Source organism: Oncorhynchus clarkii, chromosome 12 (assembly GCF_045791955.1).
Source record: "Oncorhynchus clarkii lewisi isolate Uvic-CL-2024 chromosome 12, UVic_Ocla_1.0, whole genome shotgun sequence".
NCBI classification, from domain to species: Eukaryota; Metazoa; Chordata; class Actinopteri; order Salmoniformes; family Salmonidae; genus Oncorhynchus; species Oncorhynchus clarkii.
Genome location: NC_092158.1, coordinates 49,944,718 through 49,964,355, shown reverse-complemented (window position 1 = coordinate 49,964,355; position 19,638 = coordinate 49,944,718). Strand labels below are relative to the sequence as shown.

At 43.4% G+C, this 19,638-nt stretch overlaps 1 protein-coding gene across 1 annotated transcript in view; it reads right to left on the bottom strand.

Annotated features, from left to right (window-relative positions):
* The window catches only part of LOC139420769 (protein Aster-B-like), a 98,561-nt gene extending 80,011 nt beyond the window's left edge, over positions 1-18,550 (bottom strand). The window contains exons 1-2 of the mRNA XM_071170998.1: positions 18,051-18,550; positions 14,316-14,387 (exon numbers count right to left, since the gene is read on the bottom strand). Coding sequence (XP_071027099.1) covers positions 14,316-14,387; positions 18,051-18,550 — 572 coding nt within the window. The remainder of the gene's footprint in view (positions 1-14,315; positions 14,388-18,050) is intronic.
* Between the last annotated feature and the right edge of the window lie 1,088 nt (positions 18,551-19,638).

The window sequence follows — 19,638 nt, the reverse complement described above, 5'->3', positions numbered from 1 at the left end:
TCTTTTCAAAAGGTGATAACGTCCTCGTCTGTGTTTCTTCTCATACCTCTCCTCTCGTGTCAAGAGAGGAACGCTGCTGCTGAATGAAGTAGGAGCTGAACATGCAAGGTATTTTGGGCACTTCGTTTTGCTCAGGGGCCGGGTTAGGTGCTGTTGGCACGGCAGATGCAACTGCCGGAGGCGCGCTGATAGCCTCGGTTTCCTTCACAGGGAGGTTGCATATCTCTCCACCACCTCATCCCTGATCACCCACTCAGTTTTAAACCTGGGGTCCAGGACGGTTCCTAGGACAAGATGTTTATCATTATAGTACCGCCTTTACCGAGTGAAGACGTCATCTGATAAGTGTTTCTGCGTAAGCAGCAATGTCTATGAGCTGAGACACGGTAGTCAACAGTTTCTTTACTTCCAACACGGCAGGAAGAATTATGCCCAGGTTTCCCAACTCTTTTTGTATATTATCGGTGAGGTCAGCTAGTGGTGTCAGTACCTCCACCAGGAACTGTAGCCAACGCACTTTGTTTAGGGCGAGCTTTTCATCATCGGAGGTAGACTTTAAAATTATTTTTGCCACAATGTGTCTCTTTCAAACAACTTCAACAAAAACGCAATCATGCGTAATTAGCTGTTTTATCTTGTCATGCAGGCAGTTGTGGGACGCACTCCCAAATCTGTCACTTTCCTCTGTGTTCAATGTACTCTTCCTAACACTTTTCACGAGTTTCCCCACTTTCTGAATCAGTCCACTAACCCCATACTGAATGTTAATGGCAACCTTTGTTGTGAGCTGAAGCATGTGAATTGGGCACAGTAAATGGAGATTTGATTTACCATTATGTCCACGTTTTTGGCTATATGGTCAATTTGGAACTATGAGAGCGCAGGTGGTGCCCCCTCCTCCGTGTCGGATGCCTCATCTTCCTCCTGTCCGTCATCATTGGTCTCCTCTAAACCAGGTAGGTTGAGGGCCTTGACCATGTTGCTTGCGCTGTTAGTCACCACTCGTTTTACTTGCCGCTGCACGTTCCAGTTCCTCAGGACACTTTAATATTTTCGGTAAAAGGCCTCTGCTGTGTGGTGTCCTTGTATGTGCTCGGCGCTCAACAAAACCTTGTGACCTTTATTTACTTTCCATCAATGAAACTGGCGACAATCTCCAGGAAACTGTCCCTTTCTGCTAATCCAAATGTCAGTTGACACAACGAAGCCATCACTGAGTTGCAATACTGTAGGTCTCTCAGATTGGCATCCATTTCTTGCAGGGCATAGGGCATGACGGTGTCTCAGACCGTACTATAGCAAGGCAGTGTGTAGCCTGGTTGAGCTGCACTTGCAGAGTACCGCATCCCTTCCCATTCTCCCCTAGTTAGGGGCTCATAGTCCAAGTAAACCATTTTAAAAGAAAGCCTCATCCAATTGCCTGTTTCTCACTCGCAACACTTCTGGGGCTTTATGTGCAAAAGTTTGTTGCCGTTGTGTCTCTTTTTCTATAAATACAAATACAAAGCTTAATTACCCTAATGATAGCTTATCTTCAATTAGTACCTAACTAAGACGAGACAAAGACCTGGATATAGGCCTAACCTGACAAGTATCCAACTTTACTATAGGCAGTAATCAGCGTGATAATGCATTGACATTTATTTTATTGTCATATTATCTCCCCTAAAACATTAATTATGATGGCCTTTCAATTATTCTAATATTAATAATAAACAGGGATAGATCATGGAACCAAATGCTGTTGTTTTTCTTCTACAGGTAGCCCCAAAGAACATCTAAAGAAATCTGATTTTGTAGTTTATAAATACCTTCCTACAGAGAAACTTAGCTAACTACCCACCTTGCTTCTTTCTGTTACCTTGTGCACTTAGGAAACCATCATGCTTTCGGGATACAGTGGGGCAAAAAAGTATTTAGTCAGCCACCAATTGTGCAAGTTCTCCCACTTAAAAATATATTCCCCAACATAACACTTTGTATTCAGGACAAAAAAGTTAATTTCTATGCCATATTTTTTTGCAGTATTACTTAAGTGTTTTTTTTATGCAAACAGGATGCATATGTTGCAATATTATTTTTAATACTGTACACGCTTCCTTCTTTTTACTTTTAGGTTCGTATTGTGGAGTAACTACAATGTTGTTGATCCATCCTAAGTTCTCTCATTTCACAAACATTAAACTCTGTAACTGTTTTAAAATGACCAATGGCCTCATGGTGAAATCCCTGAGCAGTTTCCTTCTTCTCCTTAATCTCAAATGACACCTGTATCTTTGTAGTGACTGGGTGTATTGACATTTATTTATTATTATTATTTTTTTTTTACACCTACCAATCAGTGGCCTTCTTTGCGGGGCATTGAAAAACCTCCCTGGTCTTTGTGGTTGAATCTGTGCTTGAAATTCACTACTTGATTGTGGGAACTTACAGATAATTGTATGTGTGGGGTATAGAGATGGGGTAATTATTCAAAAATCATGATAAACCACTATTATTGAACATGAGTTCATTCAACTTATTATGGGATTTGTTAAGCACATTTTTACTCCTGAACTTATTTAGGCTTGCCACAACAAAGGGGTATTGTGTATAGATCACTGACACAAAATCTCAATTTAATACATTTTAAAATTAGGCTGTAATACAACAAAAGGGGTAGGAATACTTTATGAAGGCACTGTAGTTAGCAACATTGACTGATGACTTGAACGTCCCCCAAAAACTTTCCACTGGTCCCAAGGATGTATAAACTCCTGTGAATACAATGCAGTCCTACCTGTAACAACTGATCCGGGTTACATTTAGCCCCAGTAACACTAAAGTGTTATTATTATCTTTAGACAGCAGTGAAGAGAGGGAAACTGATGCAATACGAAATATAGGGAAGAAAGAGAGAGCCCTAGGGGCGGACTTGTGAATCGAACCCCTGTCTTTTGGTGTGATGTGTGGTCCGGACAGAACTGTTGTATGTCTTGCAAGGGGACTGTGCTAGCCAGCTTACAGTGCTGCTGTACATTTAGTGTAATTATAGTCCTGATGTGGGTCTGTTTTTTTCCTATGTTGGTCTCTGGTGACGTGGCTGAGCTCACTGTCAGCCCAGTGCTTCCCCCCACAGACACAGCTATTTCTGTGCACACACAGCGTCCTGTGCTTTGAGCAGCACAGCAGGGAAAAAACACAAAACTACCATACTTGTATACACATGTGCACAGGTACACACACACACACACACATACACACACACAAAGCCAGAGATCACAGGGCCAGGCCCCAGAGTGCCTCACACTGACCCTCCTTCCCCTCTATCACCTTATTTGGTATTTTTAGCCACATGCTGCTTGATACCGGTCATCCAATGAGTAGGCGGCATGAGGGGTCAGGTGACAGGCGTGTCTGTCAGGCTCGGTTAGCATCCGAAGCCGAGCCGCTAGGCTGTGGTGCTAATCCCTTAGCCTAGCATCTGCTCTTCTACAATCTGTACTGGGCCTCCCATAGAAAGGCTGTCACTTCTCAAGGGTGAAGTTTCCCTTAGGTACAGATCTAGGATCAGCCACCGCCAATCAGCCTCCGCTAACCTAAACCATTAGTTAGGGAAATACAAAACTGACCCAAGGTCAGCATCTAGGGGAAACTCCACCTTACTCCGGTTGTCACCACAGCACACAGTTTCTCTCACGACACTACTAACACATTAAAGTGAAGCTACCAAGACATTAGTAATTCTGGAAGGCTATAATTAGCATCCTAATTATACGCTATCTAGCACCTTCATCTAAATGAGCACATCAAAGTCAGGGGAGGAGAGGCTGAAGAAGAGGCTGAGGGAAGTAGTGTGAGATGGAGAGGGGAGTTAAGTGAAAGACAAGAAAAGAAAGTGATCGGCCAGCATGAGAAAGAGAGAAACGTGAACAGTTGGCCGGAGCTTTAAACTCTCTCCTCGTAAACCTCTTAGCTTTTGTCTGGCTGTGCATGTGTTTTTTTTGCCTGTATAAGTTCTATGAGCATGCCTATGTGTGCTGTGTAGGCACAGTGCCTTCGGAAGATATTAAGACCCCCTTGACCCCTTGACATTACAGCCTTATTCTCAAATTGATTATATTGTTTTTTCCCTCATCAATCTACACACCATACTCCATAATGACAAATAAAAAACTGGTTTTTCGAAATGTTTGCTAAAAATTTTTTTTTACATTTACATAAGTATTCAGACCCTCTATTCAGTACTTTGCTGAAGCACCTTTGGCAGTGATTACAGCATCAAGTCTTCTTTGGTATGACGCTACAAGCTTGGCACACCTGTATTTGGGGAGTTTCTCCCATTCTTGGTCACCTCCCTGGCCAAGGCCCTTCTCCCCCAATTGCTCACTTTGGCCGGGCGGCCAGCTCGAGGAAGAGTCTTGGTGGTTCCAAACGTCTTCCATTTAAGAATGATGGAGGCCACTGTGATCTTGGGGACCTTCAATGCTGCAGAAATGTTTTCGTACCCTTCCCCAGATATGTGCCTAGACATGATCCTGTATCGGCGCTCTAAGGACAATTCCTTCGACCTCATGGCTTGGTTTTTGCTCTGACATGCACTTTCAACTGTGGGACCTTATATAGACAGGCGTGTGCCTTTCCAAATGACGTCCAATCAATTTAATTTACCACAGTTGGACTTTAATCAAGTTGTAGAAACATCTCAAGGAGGATCAATGCAAACAGGACGCATCTGAGCTCAATTTCGATTCTCATAGCAAAGGGTCTGAATACTTATATCAATAAGGTATTTCTGTTTTGAATTTTTTATAAATGTGCAAAAATGTCTAAAAACCTGTTTTCACTTCAACATTATGGGGTATTGTGTGTAGATTGCTGAGGATTTTTGTTTATTTTATCAATTTTAGAATAAGGCTGTAACGTAACAAAATGGAAAAAGTCAAGGGATCTGAATACTTTCCTTAAGGCACTATATGTGTGTATCTGTGTGTGTGTGTGTATCTGTGTGTCTGTGTGTGTCTGTGTGTGTGTATCTGTGTGTCTGTGGTGTGTGTATCTGTGTGTCTGTGGTGTGTGTGTGTGTGTGCGTGTAGAGGGATTCAGATCACCCTGGTCAGCTGCATTCTGCAGTAGGGTGGTGATGAATCATCAGACATGGTAATATGACACCTCACTGCTGCTGCATCCCTGAAGCCCTCTACCTCCTCAGAGCCTCCAAACAACACTCTGACCTCTGAACAGAGAGCCGTGGACACACAGAGACATGCACACACACACACGTTTGCATACATGCTCTTGCTCGCTCTCAAACACACACGAGACACAGAGACACACACTTATGCAATCTCTCTCACACGCACTCACACACACACATCTAGTTCTCGTGGAATTCACCTGGAAATCTCTGTTTCCCTGGCGAGAGAGGGATCTGGGTGCCATATAAGTGTGTCGGGGCATTTTTCAAAGGGGCTTGGCCAAATAGATCAGCTGAGGAGAACAAACCAATGGCCTGGTTCTGCTTTTCTGGCCCTCTCAACCTTTCTTTCTCACCATGTCAAGTGTGTGCAAAGCTGTCATCAAGGAAAATAGTAAAAAATAAATTAAGAACCCTGTAATGAGCAGGTGTGTCCAAACTTTTGACTGATACTATATAGATACTAGACCGCCCAAAAAATCTTGATCGACCAAACATCGACCAGTCAACTAATTGGGGTCACCCTAATGGACACTAATGTAAAAATTGCCTTTACTGTTCAACACAAGTGAAAATGACTACACCGTGTTCCATGTTTTCTGTGATAACGTCTTAAACCAGAAACATTTGTTAATGGCCCTTATAGAGCTGAGACCTAATCATAGTCAATAGTGCCTAATTAATTCAGGCAATGAGCGAGGCGCCTTAGCACATGGCTAAAGATAAGCATAGGCACACAAGGTTTTAATGAAGACAGGTCCAGAGCAATGATGTATACAAAAATCCTTGGCCCAGACTGAATCAGTGAAATGAAACAATAGTGAATCAGAACAATACATATACAGTTTTATTCATTAGTGGTTGCGGTTAAATTTCAGGTTGGGACTGGGGATGATAAAATGAAACCAGTGTTTAAAAGGTATTTCTAGTTTAAAAAGATACGACTTGTGTGTGGTCTCAACATCAAGCGAGCGCAGCATCTAAGAGGGTCTCTGTTGAAGCACTGCTTCTTCTACGGCTTTAAATGTAATTGGTTTGACCTTTTCATTTATTTTTTCCCCCCTTTCCTTCCCCTCTTCTCCCTTCTCTCTGCTATCTCTCTAAGCGACTTCCTTTCATTGGGCCTCACTCTTGTTTGTCCCATGAAGTTTACCTCTCAGGCTTTACTGCTTTTCCTTACAATGGACAATACAGTTCCATTCTATTCTATTCTGCACAGATCACAAAAGCCAGAATAGGTGAAAGCAATCGGGAACGCCTTCTGCTCTTACCTGTTAAATGTTTTAACAATCAGGGCAGATTAAGGAAAGAAGAGGAGGAGGATGCTACTTTATAGACTATTGAGCTGCACCTTGTGTAGCATGTGTACTGTGACCAGCTCCTATTCCTGTGATGACGTATTTATGTGTGAGACAGTCTGGCCCAGAAGAGGGCGCCAAAGGCCAGGGTGTCTCCTTTCATCTGTCCCTCTCTCCTCCTGAGCATCTAGGGTTAGGGTTAAGTTGTCCCTAGACAATAATCTTGGGTCAGTTTAGATTTTTCCCTGCTAGTGATTAAGGTTAGGATTGGGGGTGGGGAGGGGGAAGGGGAGGGGCAGGGGCAGGGGAGGCTGATCTGTAACTACAAGAAACCTCACCTCGGAGCTCCCTCTCTCCTTTTGAGGCCCGGTGGCTGACACTTAAGGTCAAAGGGTCATAGGTCAGGGTTTGGGGACCCTGGTTGGCAGGGGCTGTATAGGGTTCAGTCAGATGTTCTGTTGTGTTGTGTTGGCGAGTCTTGAGCACTTCAGAGTCGATCCAGGGATGCATGATTATAAGACTGTTTGAGGAGACTGAATAATATAACAATAAAATAATGTTTTATTTTTTACCTTTATTTCACTAGGTAAGTCAGTTAAGAACCAATTCTTATTTTCAATGACGGCCTAGGAACAGTGGGTTAACTGCCTTGTTCAGGGGCAGAACGACAGATTTTTACCTTTTCATTGGGTCTCACTCTCGTTTGTCCCATGAAGTTTACCTCTCAGGTTTTACTGCTCTTCCCTACAATGGACAATACAGTTCCATTCTATTCTATTCTGCACAGATCACAAAAGCCAGAATAGGTGAAAGCAATCGCGAACGCCTTCTGCTCTTACCTGTTAAATGTTTTAACAATCAGGGCAGATGAAGGAAAGGAGAGGAGGAGGATGCTACTTTATAGACTATTGAGCTGCACCTTGTGTAGCATGTGTACTGTGACCAGCTCCTATTCCTGTGATTGTAGTACACAAGGCCACAGATAACCTTAATACAACACACAGACATACTGGAAGGTGGGCTCGCATGCTCGAGAATTGTAATAAAATATTACTTCAACTTTGAATAACCATTCTGGTGCTTCCACTATGAACACTCTCTCTCTGACGAGCACGGCTCTGCCTATCAACAAGACTATGTTCAAACACTCACAAACATGTACGCTTAGGTCGTCCAAGGTGAAACAGCACCTGGACCTTACAAAACACCAGAAACAGCCAGCTCGACAAATTGAAAAGGCTGAATAGTCTTCACCCAATGAGAGGTAGTTTGTCCGGCAGCTAAAACAATGGTGTTTTCACCACCTTGGAGCAGAAGTCATGATTCAGCAACTATCTTTTAGCACATTCTCAGCACAAAAAAAAAAAAACAGGGATTTTTTATTTTTATTTTTTACTAAAGTCACACCTGTAAGAAAGCAAAATGACATGTTTTAGAGTTATAAAAAAACTATTGTTTTCGGGGGGTGAATACTCATTCTGATATCATGGCACTCAATTCATAATTCAAAGGACAGCACCACTCAACACATTCATTCGTCCAGTTGTATTCAAGCCTTTTAGCAGATGCTTTTACTTAAAACGACTTGGTCCCAGGAATCAAACCCACTATCCTGGCAATGCAAGAGCCATGCTCTACCAACTGAGTCACAAAGGACACCACGGCAATCAAATGTAAATAAATAGGGCTGTAACAATACCAGTATCACAATATTTTTTTCCATGGGCGAAAAGGAAAACACGAAGCAGACCAAACTCTTTGGTCCTTAAAAAAACAGCTGTATGTAAAATATCGTGGGCTATAGATTGGAAAATAAATGCACCTGACTCTGGATGACAACACAATGATGTTTTGGTTTCCAACATTCGGGCTGTTTTCCTAAAGAAGGTAAATCTGCTTCGTGTTTCGTTTCCTTGCCACGATACTAATGGAGTATCGCGATACTGGTATCTTTCCCGGCCCTATAAATAAACTGTGACTGACATATCCAAATGACCTGGTAAAGACCCTTACCAAGGTGCACTATCATTTAGTACACACAACACATATACAACAATAACACAACAGCCATGAGCTAATATGAACCTGCTCATTCAAATCCAAAACACCTTTGTAGTCTCTGTCCACATCTTGTGGTACGGTGCGCCTCCGTAGTAAAACCACAAATCAATAAAAACACAATACCAGCACGCGTCTTTGTGTTAACTATCGCTCATGGCTCAACAACAACTCAACAACTTGTATTCACCTCATCAAGAACAATATATTGATAATACAGCAAATAGTACATTGCACAAAGAAAGGTAGACATACACTCAGCATCACTTGAACAGCTTTCTCTGAACAAACACCATAACAGGTCTTAGCCTCAGAACAGTCCAGTAAAGTGAGTGAGTTGTTCTGTGCCGCAAATCAGTAATTCATCAACCTCAGTCCTGGGGACCCACCCAACTGCACATTTTTGTACCAGCCCAGCACTTGACCCGCTGGATTCAACTCATCCACTGACCATCGAGCCCTCGATGAGTTGAATCCGCTTGGTTAATGCTGGGCTGGGATAAAAATGTGCAAGTCCTGTGGGTCCCATAGCAGAAAGAAAGATAGAGCGAGAGAGAGAGAGAGACAGAGAGACCGAGAGAGAGATGGGGGGTTGCTACTTACTTGACCCTGCGGAAGGCCAGTTTCCTCCTCAGTGAACCCCCCCAGCCCTGCCTGACCCCAAGGCCACAGAAGATCTGACTACTTAGCGAGCCACTCTGGACCATGGTGACTGTCCTCCTACCCCCCAGAGCTGTCACTCCTGGTCAATGGAGCCCCCGCCCAAAACCGGAAGTCTGGTGGTGCCGACACAGGGGGGTCCGGAACATGCGCCAGGTTTTGATCTAATAAAGATGCATCCCTCAGGCGATCTTATGTCTTTTTTCTCTCCAGATTTCAAAAAGCATCCTAATCTCTTTCCTAACTCCCTCTCACTATCTCACACACACACTCCCTTAGTACCCCACTACCGCTATCCCACTTTCATTCCCTCTCTCAATTTCTCGCTCACACAAACACTCTCTCAGCTCCTCTATATCTCTCGCTCTCTCTCTCACTCTCTGCCCTCTCCTAAGGTGACCCACTTCCTGATTCTCTCCGTCTTCTGCCTCTCTCCACCTGCTCTGCTCAGCGCTGCTGGCGTATAGTACCCTGTACCTGTATACCTGGCTGTAGCTATAGCCCGATGTGCAGTGTGTGGATGATTCTCCCCATGGGAACGGCCTGCCTGCCTAGACAATCACCACATAATTAATGAGCTGTCCACTGGGGAGGGGGAGCAGAGGGAGAAGGGGATAGGAGCTGGGGAGTTAACTATGAGGGAGTGTGTGCAGTGCTCAATGTCCCCCCCCATAGGGCAGTTCCTGCAGGTGTTAAGTAATGCAGGGGGTTGGGTGTGTGTGTGTGTGTGTGTGTGTGTGTGTGTGTGTGTGTGTGTGTGTGTGTGTGTGTGTGTGTCAGCTCCTCAGAGGAGGAAGGGGAGGACCATCCCACTCAGTGAATTTAATAAAAATAAAAAGTGAAACGTTCAAAAAGTTATCCTTTTTAGATAAAACTATACTAAATATTTTCACGTCAACAAATAACGGATTAAAACACACTGTTTCGCAATGAAGGTCTACAGTAGCCTCAGCAGCATTCTGTAGAGTAGCACCATGGTGTAGCCAGAGGACAGTTAGCTTTTATCCTCCTCTGGGTACATTTACTTCCAAACAAAACCTAGGAGGCTCATGGTTCTCACCCCCTTCCATAGACTTACACAGTAATTATGACAACTTTCGGAGGAAGCCCTCCAATCTTACAGAGCTCTTGCAGTATGAACGGACATGATTTCTGAGAATTCATCTAGAAATGAAAGCATAAGTTACAGCTTGCTAGCACTGCAGTGTATAAAGTGTGGTGAGTAGTTGACTCAAAGAGAAAGACAATAGTTGAACAGTTTTGAACAAATTAACTTCTTCAAAAATTAAAGAGAAGCAGCAGAGAGGCGAGAGGTATATTTCGTATTTTTTTTTTCTTCATAGTTTACCTTTCACCTACTTAGCTAATTCAGCTAATTTAGCCTACTCAACAACCTGGCTCAAGCTGGCTAAGGATGTCCAACACGGCAACTCTTCCAAGTCAAGGTAAGCTTTCGGTTTTATAAATCTATTGTCACCGGGGCCCACCGCTTTAACTGCTAAACTGCTTGCTGTACACTGTACTGCTTTATTGTACACATGGATTGGATTGTTGTTTTACTAACACATTAGTTCTAGTTAGTTAACTATAATGTTCATCTGGTGACAACGATGTAGGCTGTGTAGCGGTTAATAGTCATGGGATGAAGGTTTGTCTTGTAGAGGTTTTTGCACCTGGTCAGAGACAGATGTTGTATTGTGCACTGAAGTCCACAATCAAAGGGAAACGGTGAGAGGAGGAGAGCGCGTAGAGACGAGAAGGAATTATACAACGAGCAAAGTGATGCTGGTAGCCTAGCTCTCTGACTCGTGACGTTGCTGAAAGCAAAGTGCTACATTTCTACGTAGCAGGGTCTCCCCCACCAGGGCGCCATGCGCAGTTGATACCCGCTGCTGTGGCTGTCGGCTCCATAAAATATTGGCAAAAAATTAGTACTTTTGACAAAAATAGCTAATTTAGCTGTGCGCTTTCAATAAAACAAATTTGTCCACACAAATTGGTCCTGATTCATGAATTCACTGGCAACGGAGCAGAGCAAGGCCTGCATCCAGGAACATCACGAGTCACGTGACACCAACCGCAACTGGTGTGTTCGGGGACCGAGGTGTTCTGTTGTTGTGTGAAGTGACATACTGTATGACCCAGTGTGAGTAAAATAAGCATCCTGAGAGATTGCCTAGCGTCTAATTGAATGAAATACTCCAATGAGTTGTTAGGAACCTAGACTGCTTTTCCCTACAGTGAGAGTCGAGGTCTAGGGTGAAGTTCCTCCTAGATGCTGATCTTGCGTCAGTTTTGCATTTCCATCTACATGGATGGGGCTGTAGTGGAGCGGGTCGAGAGCTTCAAGTTCCTCAGTGTCCCCATCACTAAGAAATTAACATGGTCCACACACACCCACATAGTTGTGAAGAGGACACAACATGGGCATGGGCCCTCAGATCCTCAAAAAAAGTCATACAGCTGCACCATTGAGAGCATCTTGACTGGCTGCATCACCGCTTGGTACAACAACTGCAAGGCACCCGACCGTAAGGCGCTACATTAGGTGGTGAGTACGGCTCAGTACACCATGGTCTGAGGCACTGCATCGCAGTGCTAGAAGCATCACAACAGACGCGGGTTCGAATACAAAAAACATTTAAAAAATACGTATTCATTAGCGAAATGTTCACCAACCAGTCCGATTAATCTCTTGAGCAGTATAAAAATATATATATATCAGAAAATATGTATAAAAAAACAAAACATTGAAATACCAAATGTATTTGAACCGAGGCCTGAAGATATCTGAGATGAGTATGTGAGTAACAAGACCCAGCCCAAATACTCTAACTAGTTACCGTTTTACAACATCACAGACAGGTGCACAGCCACAGCCAGCAAAGATATCTATTTTTTCTTAGCTCCGTGAGCATTAAATTAGGTCACACACAAGAACACACACACTCACTTACTCACTCTCAGGGCGACAGTGAAAAACACCTTCAAGGGGGATGCTGAAGTCTAGCAAGACCACATTTGCATCTTTATAAATCATTAACGTGATAGTTAGCCGTACCTTCACACCAGAGAAGGAGCCTCAAGGTTACGTGACCATAAATAAATGCATCAGTGTGCCAGGCGGTCTGTTAGTGAGCTGGCCAGTGCTGATAAAAGATGGGTATCTAGCCTCAGTGAGCCACTGAGTGATACCAATGATGTATAAAAACCCTGGATGGCTGATGCTATGTATTGGCCAATGAGAGGCTTTGATGCCACTAGTAGGCCATATTGGCACTTCCCAGAATGTGCAGTCCTCCATAGGAATGAATGGAATTCTATAGTATTTCAATAAAGTGTTTCAAAGACAAAATTACATGTATTTAAGTATGTTTTTGTTGTAGTGGGGACAGTAACATCAGTACTTTCAAAAAATTATACTTTAAGGAAAATGTTTGCATATATTTGTTTTTTATTTAGCTCACATAATATAATTTAAAAGTATGCATTTAAGGTGTCTGTAATATAATACAAGTGACAAAATCAAATGTAGACATTAATAAATGCATTTCTATAACTTCCTAAATATTTTTTACAGAGTTGGGGGAGTGCCAAGATGGAGGCGAGGTGGCTTCAAAACTTCTAGTGTATATATAAATTATTTAGTGACACCTGTCTGGTTGGATATAGTGGAGACTGGTTGGGTTTAATGAGAAAAGGGATAAGAGGAGAAATAATTCAAGGAGCTTCATTGAAAATGTATCTGTGTTGGTGTTTCTAGGTAATTTGACGTCTATTGTCTACTACACTGTTACACTGGCACACTGTGATGCTGACGGGGACAGTGGCCAAAATGACCTGAGGAGTGGATGTCTATTTAAAGTGGGTGGGTTGGAACCTTTGATGTTCTTCCGACCTGAGTTCAATGGAATGAGCTCGCAGGCACCCCCCCTTAGGGGGCTGCTGGGGGCGTGTGCTACGCCTTTTTGTGAGAGGGCATACCATTTCAAATTCAAGCTTACTACACCTGCAAGCGCGCAGAGGAAACGTTACACCATCATATGCCATCCATTGACATAAATTAATAGTGAGATCTCGCCACAGATGGTGCTAAGAATAAATGCAATTCTTGAGAAAATATCTGATATAGATTTTTTTGGGGGGTGGGGGGGTGAAAGTTGCTTTGCCATTTTAAAGTCCTGTATCAGCATCAGCTAGGGGGTCCGCCCTAGGCAGGAAACTGAAGTATACAGTCTGAAATGGAGTGGTGATATTCCCAACATGTCAATAAGAAACTCTCATTTTAGTTTTCTGTTGCACAGCATTTTGAAATGTTTTGCTATGGTGTGGACGTAATGAATCTTTAGTGTATTCAACGTCACCTGTGCTCAGTGTGAGAAGATCAAACTAAAAGAGAGAGAGAGAGAAGGAGCTGGAAAAAAGGGGGAAATTCTCTGAGGCTCTGTTGTTGTGTGTACAGCCTCCATGTGCTTTTTGATTTTTTTTAAAAGCGGCCACGTTTCACAGCTACTTAACACCTCCCGTTTAAAAATTTAGCATTTAACACCCCTCTTTAAAACAGTCCCCCTCTCCCTTTTTCCCCTCTTATTCTCATTCTCTCCCCCTCCCTCATCACTTTATCTTCCCTTCTCCATTTCTCTCACACACATCCCCTCTCTCTCTCTCCTTGACTCTAAGCCTGCACTACTGTGAAGTAGGCCTCCATTGAGGGTTTTGGTTAAGAACTGCCCTCTAGTGGAATTATCACCTCACACATCATCCTCACCACATCTCTTTGCACGCTAGCAAGTTGTGCTAAATTGTCTGATAGGCGATACATGTAAAACATAGTGTCTTCCAAAAGTCTTCATGAGCAACACAAGGACATTGTATTTGCTTTATCATTGCACACATTCACCTAGCTGCCCACAGGCATGCATGTTAACACACATATGCATGCACACAGTATGCAGTCACACATACAGTACATGCACACACACACACACACACACACACACACACACACACACACACACACACACACACACACACACACACACACACACACACACACACACACACACACACACACACACACACACACACACACACACACACACACACACACAGGTGTTACCCACCTCTCCTCCCGACTGTGAGGGCTCAAGAAGCGAGCGGAGTCCTCCTCGTGGCTGCTGTGTAGGCTGCTCTCCCTGCTGGGAAACACAGCCCAGAGATACAGTGTTAGAGTGTAATATGTGTTATTTAACACACACCGGCAGAGATCTGTCTGTTTGTGTGTGTGTGTGTGTGTGAGACAACTAGAAAAGTTCAGAGTTAAATGAAATGTAACAACTCAACAGAAAAAGCTATGGATGCAAAGACTGACCATCTATGAGGTCAAAATTATAGTTTTATCCATGCTTTGAAGCTACACTGAGTATACAACGCCTGCTCTTTCCATGACTTACACTGACCAGGTTGAATCCAGGTGAAAAGCTATGACCCCTTTATTTATGTCCCTTGTTAAACAATGTAGCATCTCCTGGCTTCCCCGCAGAGCCTACAAACCACTGAAGCAGACCTTTGGAACATCTACATTATAAAAAGTCGAATAAATCCATGTAATATAGCCTACACCGTCACAATAAATCCACTGTTTATTTTAGACAGGTCTAGAGATACATGATATGAAGAAAATGCAGTCTATTTCAGAAGAAAAGAATTGCATACTCTGAGTTGTCCTTATGTTAGGCCCTGATATGGCTATGACATATGTCTGTGGGATACACTAGTTAATTTAGCAGACAAGGTTTGCTTATAATTCTGTGGCATTCTTCTATAGTATATTATAGTATGAAGAATACAATTGAATATAGCTGAATAAAATAGAAAATATATTTTCTCTAAACAATTTGAGGGAGTGTGCACATGCGACTATTCTGTGTTGAGCAGTTAACAAAGAAACAGGTATTCCTATATGCTTAATTTAGAATTATTTATTGAACTTAAGTTGTAATACAAATATTGGGCTATATGTTTAGATTTTTACACATTCCAAGGCTGCATGATGCCACTCTAATGATGATTTTTAAAAAGTTGCATGAAAAGCACGAGCTCTGCTTAGTTTTTTTGCGCAGGCTGTACACACTTCATCAGCCTCTCATTCACAATTTGACAAGCAGTTGTTAATGCCTTGAATTTCCCGTCCTGCATCCCCTTTGTAATGCCCCCTAAAGAAAATCCATGCCTTTTGCGGCCAGTGGCCGTTGTGCTCGTGAGCTGAATATAATCACATTATTCCCTTCTCCCAGCTGCGTGCCGAAGCACCTGTCACTCACATGGCTCTCCGTCACATGATCGGGTCTTTCTCACTCGGGTCTTTCTCACAAGCAATGCTTGGATTCAAGATCCAAGCATTGCTTCCAAATGCCACATCAGGAAAGCGGGTTTGAGTCAATATTAGCCAATGTGAATGCAATGTGAGGGTAAGTATGTTATGGTTACGTTAGGAGTTGTTCCTGAATGTGACCTGACTAGGAAAGACTCCAGTCACTAGTTATAGTAGCCTATTGCTAGGGGTCGAGTGGCTAATTGGTCAGGTCAAGTGAGAAAGAAAAAAACTGCTGGCCCTATGACGCCTAATCCTGGATTAAAAAGTATATCCATGGAACATTTTCTTGTCTATTACTAGTGTTAAATCTGTGTCCGGGAAACCGGCATGTAGAGACATATCCTGTATCTCTGGTCGTCTAGTCACTTTAAGCTATAATTCGTTCTATTGAAAGTATTTCCATGCATTGTTGCCAGTGTTCAGGCAGCAACATTTATGTAAAAACAGTGGGGATATTTTCTGTCAAAGAGGCATCCAGACAAAATCAATGGCAACTACATCAACAAAAGACAAGCCTCCATTGGTCGGATAGGCCTCTTCACATAACCAATAGTGCCACAACTGCAATGTGCCTTACATGTACCACATGAAAGAGTGAGACAGAAAAGTGGCACATCTCATAGCAAATAATATACCTTCAGAGCAGCCTGTCGGTTTCTGCGATAGCCAACTTGGCAAGACTTGCCATGACAACAATAAGGCGTGTGTGCATGAATCTGCCATCCAGGCTATGTGTCAGAGCACTGGAAACTAAAGGCTGACTGGGCTACATAAGCAGCAGTACTGTTTTATATTAATTAAATCAGAGCTGTGTTTCGAATGGTACCCTATTCCCTATATAATGTACTACTTTTGACCGCGGCCCATATGGGGGCTACAAAAGTAGTATACTATATAGGGAATAGGGTGCCATTTGGGACGTAGCCCAGGTCTTCAGAAAGCAGTGTTGGCTATGAATATTTCATATAGCCCTGTAGACTCCTTCCAGCTGTCCCCTGGCATTTCTACATGGGCTTTGTCCCAAATGGCCCCCTGTTGCTTATATAGTGCACTACCTTTGACCAAAACCCTATGGACCCTGGTCAAAAGTAGTGCATTACATAGGTGCCATTTGGGACACAGACATTACCTTTAGCTCTCAGTTGTAAGGCTGTACATATCAATGGGACTAGGACATTGGTCAACTCCAGAACTATCCACAGTAATAAGCATGGATTGTAGTTCTCACTTTGTCTCTTGGAATGGCTGTAGTATGCAGTCAGAGATCAGTTTCACCTAATCTCGTGACAGCCTTAACAAAATTTAGTAGCTGATTTGTTTAGTCATCAAAGTCGAACCAATGCTACAAAGTAGTGAACAGCCAGGGACAATGCTGTAGTAGTCAATAGTCCTCATAAAACAAAAATATGCACTTTCAACTTAGACGCAGTTAGTAACAGATACCAGGCAACTCCAGGCAATTAACATTATATTATGCTAATAAAATACAATGGCCAAAACTTCAAATTCCAATAGTGAACATAAACCCCCATTTAAAAACAATACAAACCATTTATTTCCCAAACGATGTACTATTGCATTCCAGTGCTGTGCATATCATCCAGATTCACTGAAGACCAAACTCTGGCAGCAATGGCATTTGTATGTATAAAACATTTGTATCCATTATTCTTAAGCGCACTCCTCCATTTCCTGCTGTTTGATGATGCATTGTATCATGGGCCTGGTTTAATTTATAATGCAATTCATACTCTGCACTGTGGTTTATGTAACATTTCAAGGTGCCTATTTAGTCAAGATAAGCTTGGGGGTGAACAGAACCTGTTTACAGAACATGTATATTATCAAATTTGGACGTCAACAGCTGGTATATATGAGAAACACAAACCTGGGATGGAGTTTCAATAAACAAATAGGGTCCCGTTGAGGACTTCAACCACTAAAGTGCAGTTTTTTTCGTGTCACTAATCACTATTAGGGGCTTGTTCAAGTGAAAAAGTGATGGAAGCTGTAGAAATCAACAAACCACATCCCTTTGATAGAAGTAGGTAGGTGTCATTTTTTTCGCAGGAGGATTATACACAAAGACAAAAGAAAAACAAACTGGATTCCAGCTCTCCACTACTGACCAGGTCCTGCATTCATAAGGCGTTGAGATCAGTTGGAGTGCTGATCTAGGATCCGTTTTTAGATCACAATCAATACAATTAAATGGACAAGAGGCACCTGATCCTAGACCAGCACCTCCTAGTATAATCATAATTATTGTTCTGTTTAATGGTTCTGATATGATTCCATTACTACATGGTTCCAACTACACGTTGATGCATAAGGGTGCCTTAAACTGGCCCAACTTTATGTCTAACACTTAATGGGTAACCCACTGTGTATTTTACATTATACACAGTTTTGCACACTAATGGTTAAGATTAGGATTGGGGAGGGGAAGCACATCATAGATCTGTACCTAGGGGAAACTTACCTGCTCTCACTGTAGTGATCCTTCTTCTCGCGCACGTTCAGCCAGCGGTGCAGCAGGAAGCGCTTGCGTCGCGGCGAAGCGCTGGGTGTGGAGCAGTTGGACCAGGTGGTTGCCGCGTCCTCGTCACTGGATGGTGTAATCTCGATGGACGGCAGCTGTAAGTACTCCATGCCCCCTGAGAAGGAGTGCGACCCCTGGCCCTTACTCATCACCTCTGACCTCATAGTGGCAGCCGCTGCAGACACAGCCGGGGTCACGCTGCTCTCGCTCTGCACGTTCTTCATGCGCCGCATCTTGAAGCGCTTGCGGCGGAGGGACGGAGTGGCAGAACTGGAGAGGGCGGAAGAGTCACCACCCGCAATGGGTACCTTTCCCCCGGCGGAGGCTTCTGATCCTGGGTCTCCATCCAGGGTCTGCCAGTCCCCCGGGGCCTGCACCTGGAAGGAGGGGAGCCGGAGGGTCTCGGTCATGATCTTCTGTCCCACCGACAACTGGCTCATATAGGAATACAGCAGCCGAGGCGGACACGTCTATCCAGGGAGGATGAGAGAGAGAGAGGGAATGTGTGCCTGGCAGGATGCTTCCTGGGCTGCACTAACGTAGGTGGAGAGAGCCTCTCTCACTGTTTTGTCCAGAGTGAGAGTGAGTATACAGTATCAGTATAGCATCTTCTTGTGTCATTATCCTTCCCGGTATCTATGCTCTATGGATTGAGGTCTTGTGCATTTCTGATCCAGCTGCCACAGCGTGTTCTTAGCCCACTTAGATGAGTTCTCTTCAGGGCTCCCTTGCTCTAGTCCCTGGTATCACAGCCATGGCCTAGAGGTCAGAGTAAAGTGAAAGGGTGCTGTATGCTAAGTATGGTTTAGCCACATACATGCAAGTATTCACAGCTCCCATTCACAATTATACACTCAGATAAACTAAATGATGCAGATACGCACACACACAAGGAGCACAGGACTTTGTTATTAGGATTGGTTTCCTCTCGTTCCCAGCAGGGAGACGATTCAGAGCAAAATACTGTTGATTCCCTGTGATGGGAGGCTAACCTCTTCCTGCTTCCTAAATGGCTCCCTATTCCCTACATAGGGCCCTGGTAAATTGTAGCACAGTATGTAGGGAATAGGGTGCCATTTGGAATGCAGAGTCTAAGATAAGTGAGACACGTCTATCATCAGTGGTCCTGAGGGGGAGAACCTGCAATTTCTCTGTAGGCTAAAACGTCAACAAAACAAAGAAGCTGATCGTGGACTACAGGAGACAGCAGAGAAAGGATGGCCCCATCCACATTGACGGGGCCGCTGTGGAGAGGGTCAAAAACCTCTCCAAAACAATACAGCAAGATGGCGTCGACAGAGATGGTCACCTCGCTTCAAGTCCTGAGGAAACTATGCAGTAATTTTGTTTTTTTATGTATTATTTTTACATTGTTAGTCCAGCAAATCTTAAGTGTTATTACATACAGCCGGGAAGAACTATTGGATATAAGAGCGACGTCAACTTACCAACATTATGACCAGGAATACGACTTTCTCAAAGCGGATCCTTTGTTCGGACCTCCACCCTGGACATGGGATCTAATCCC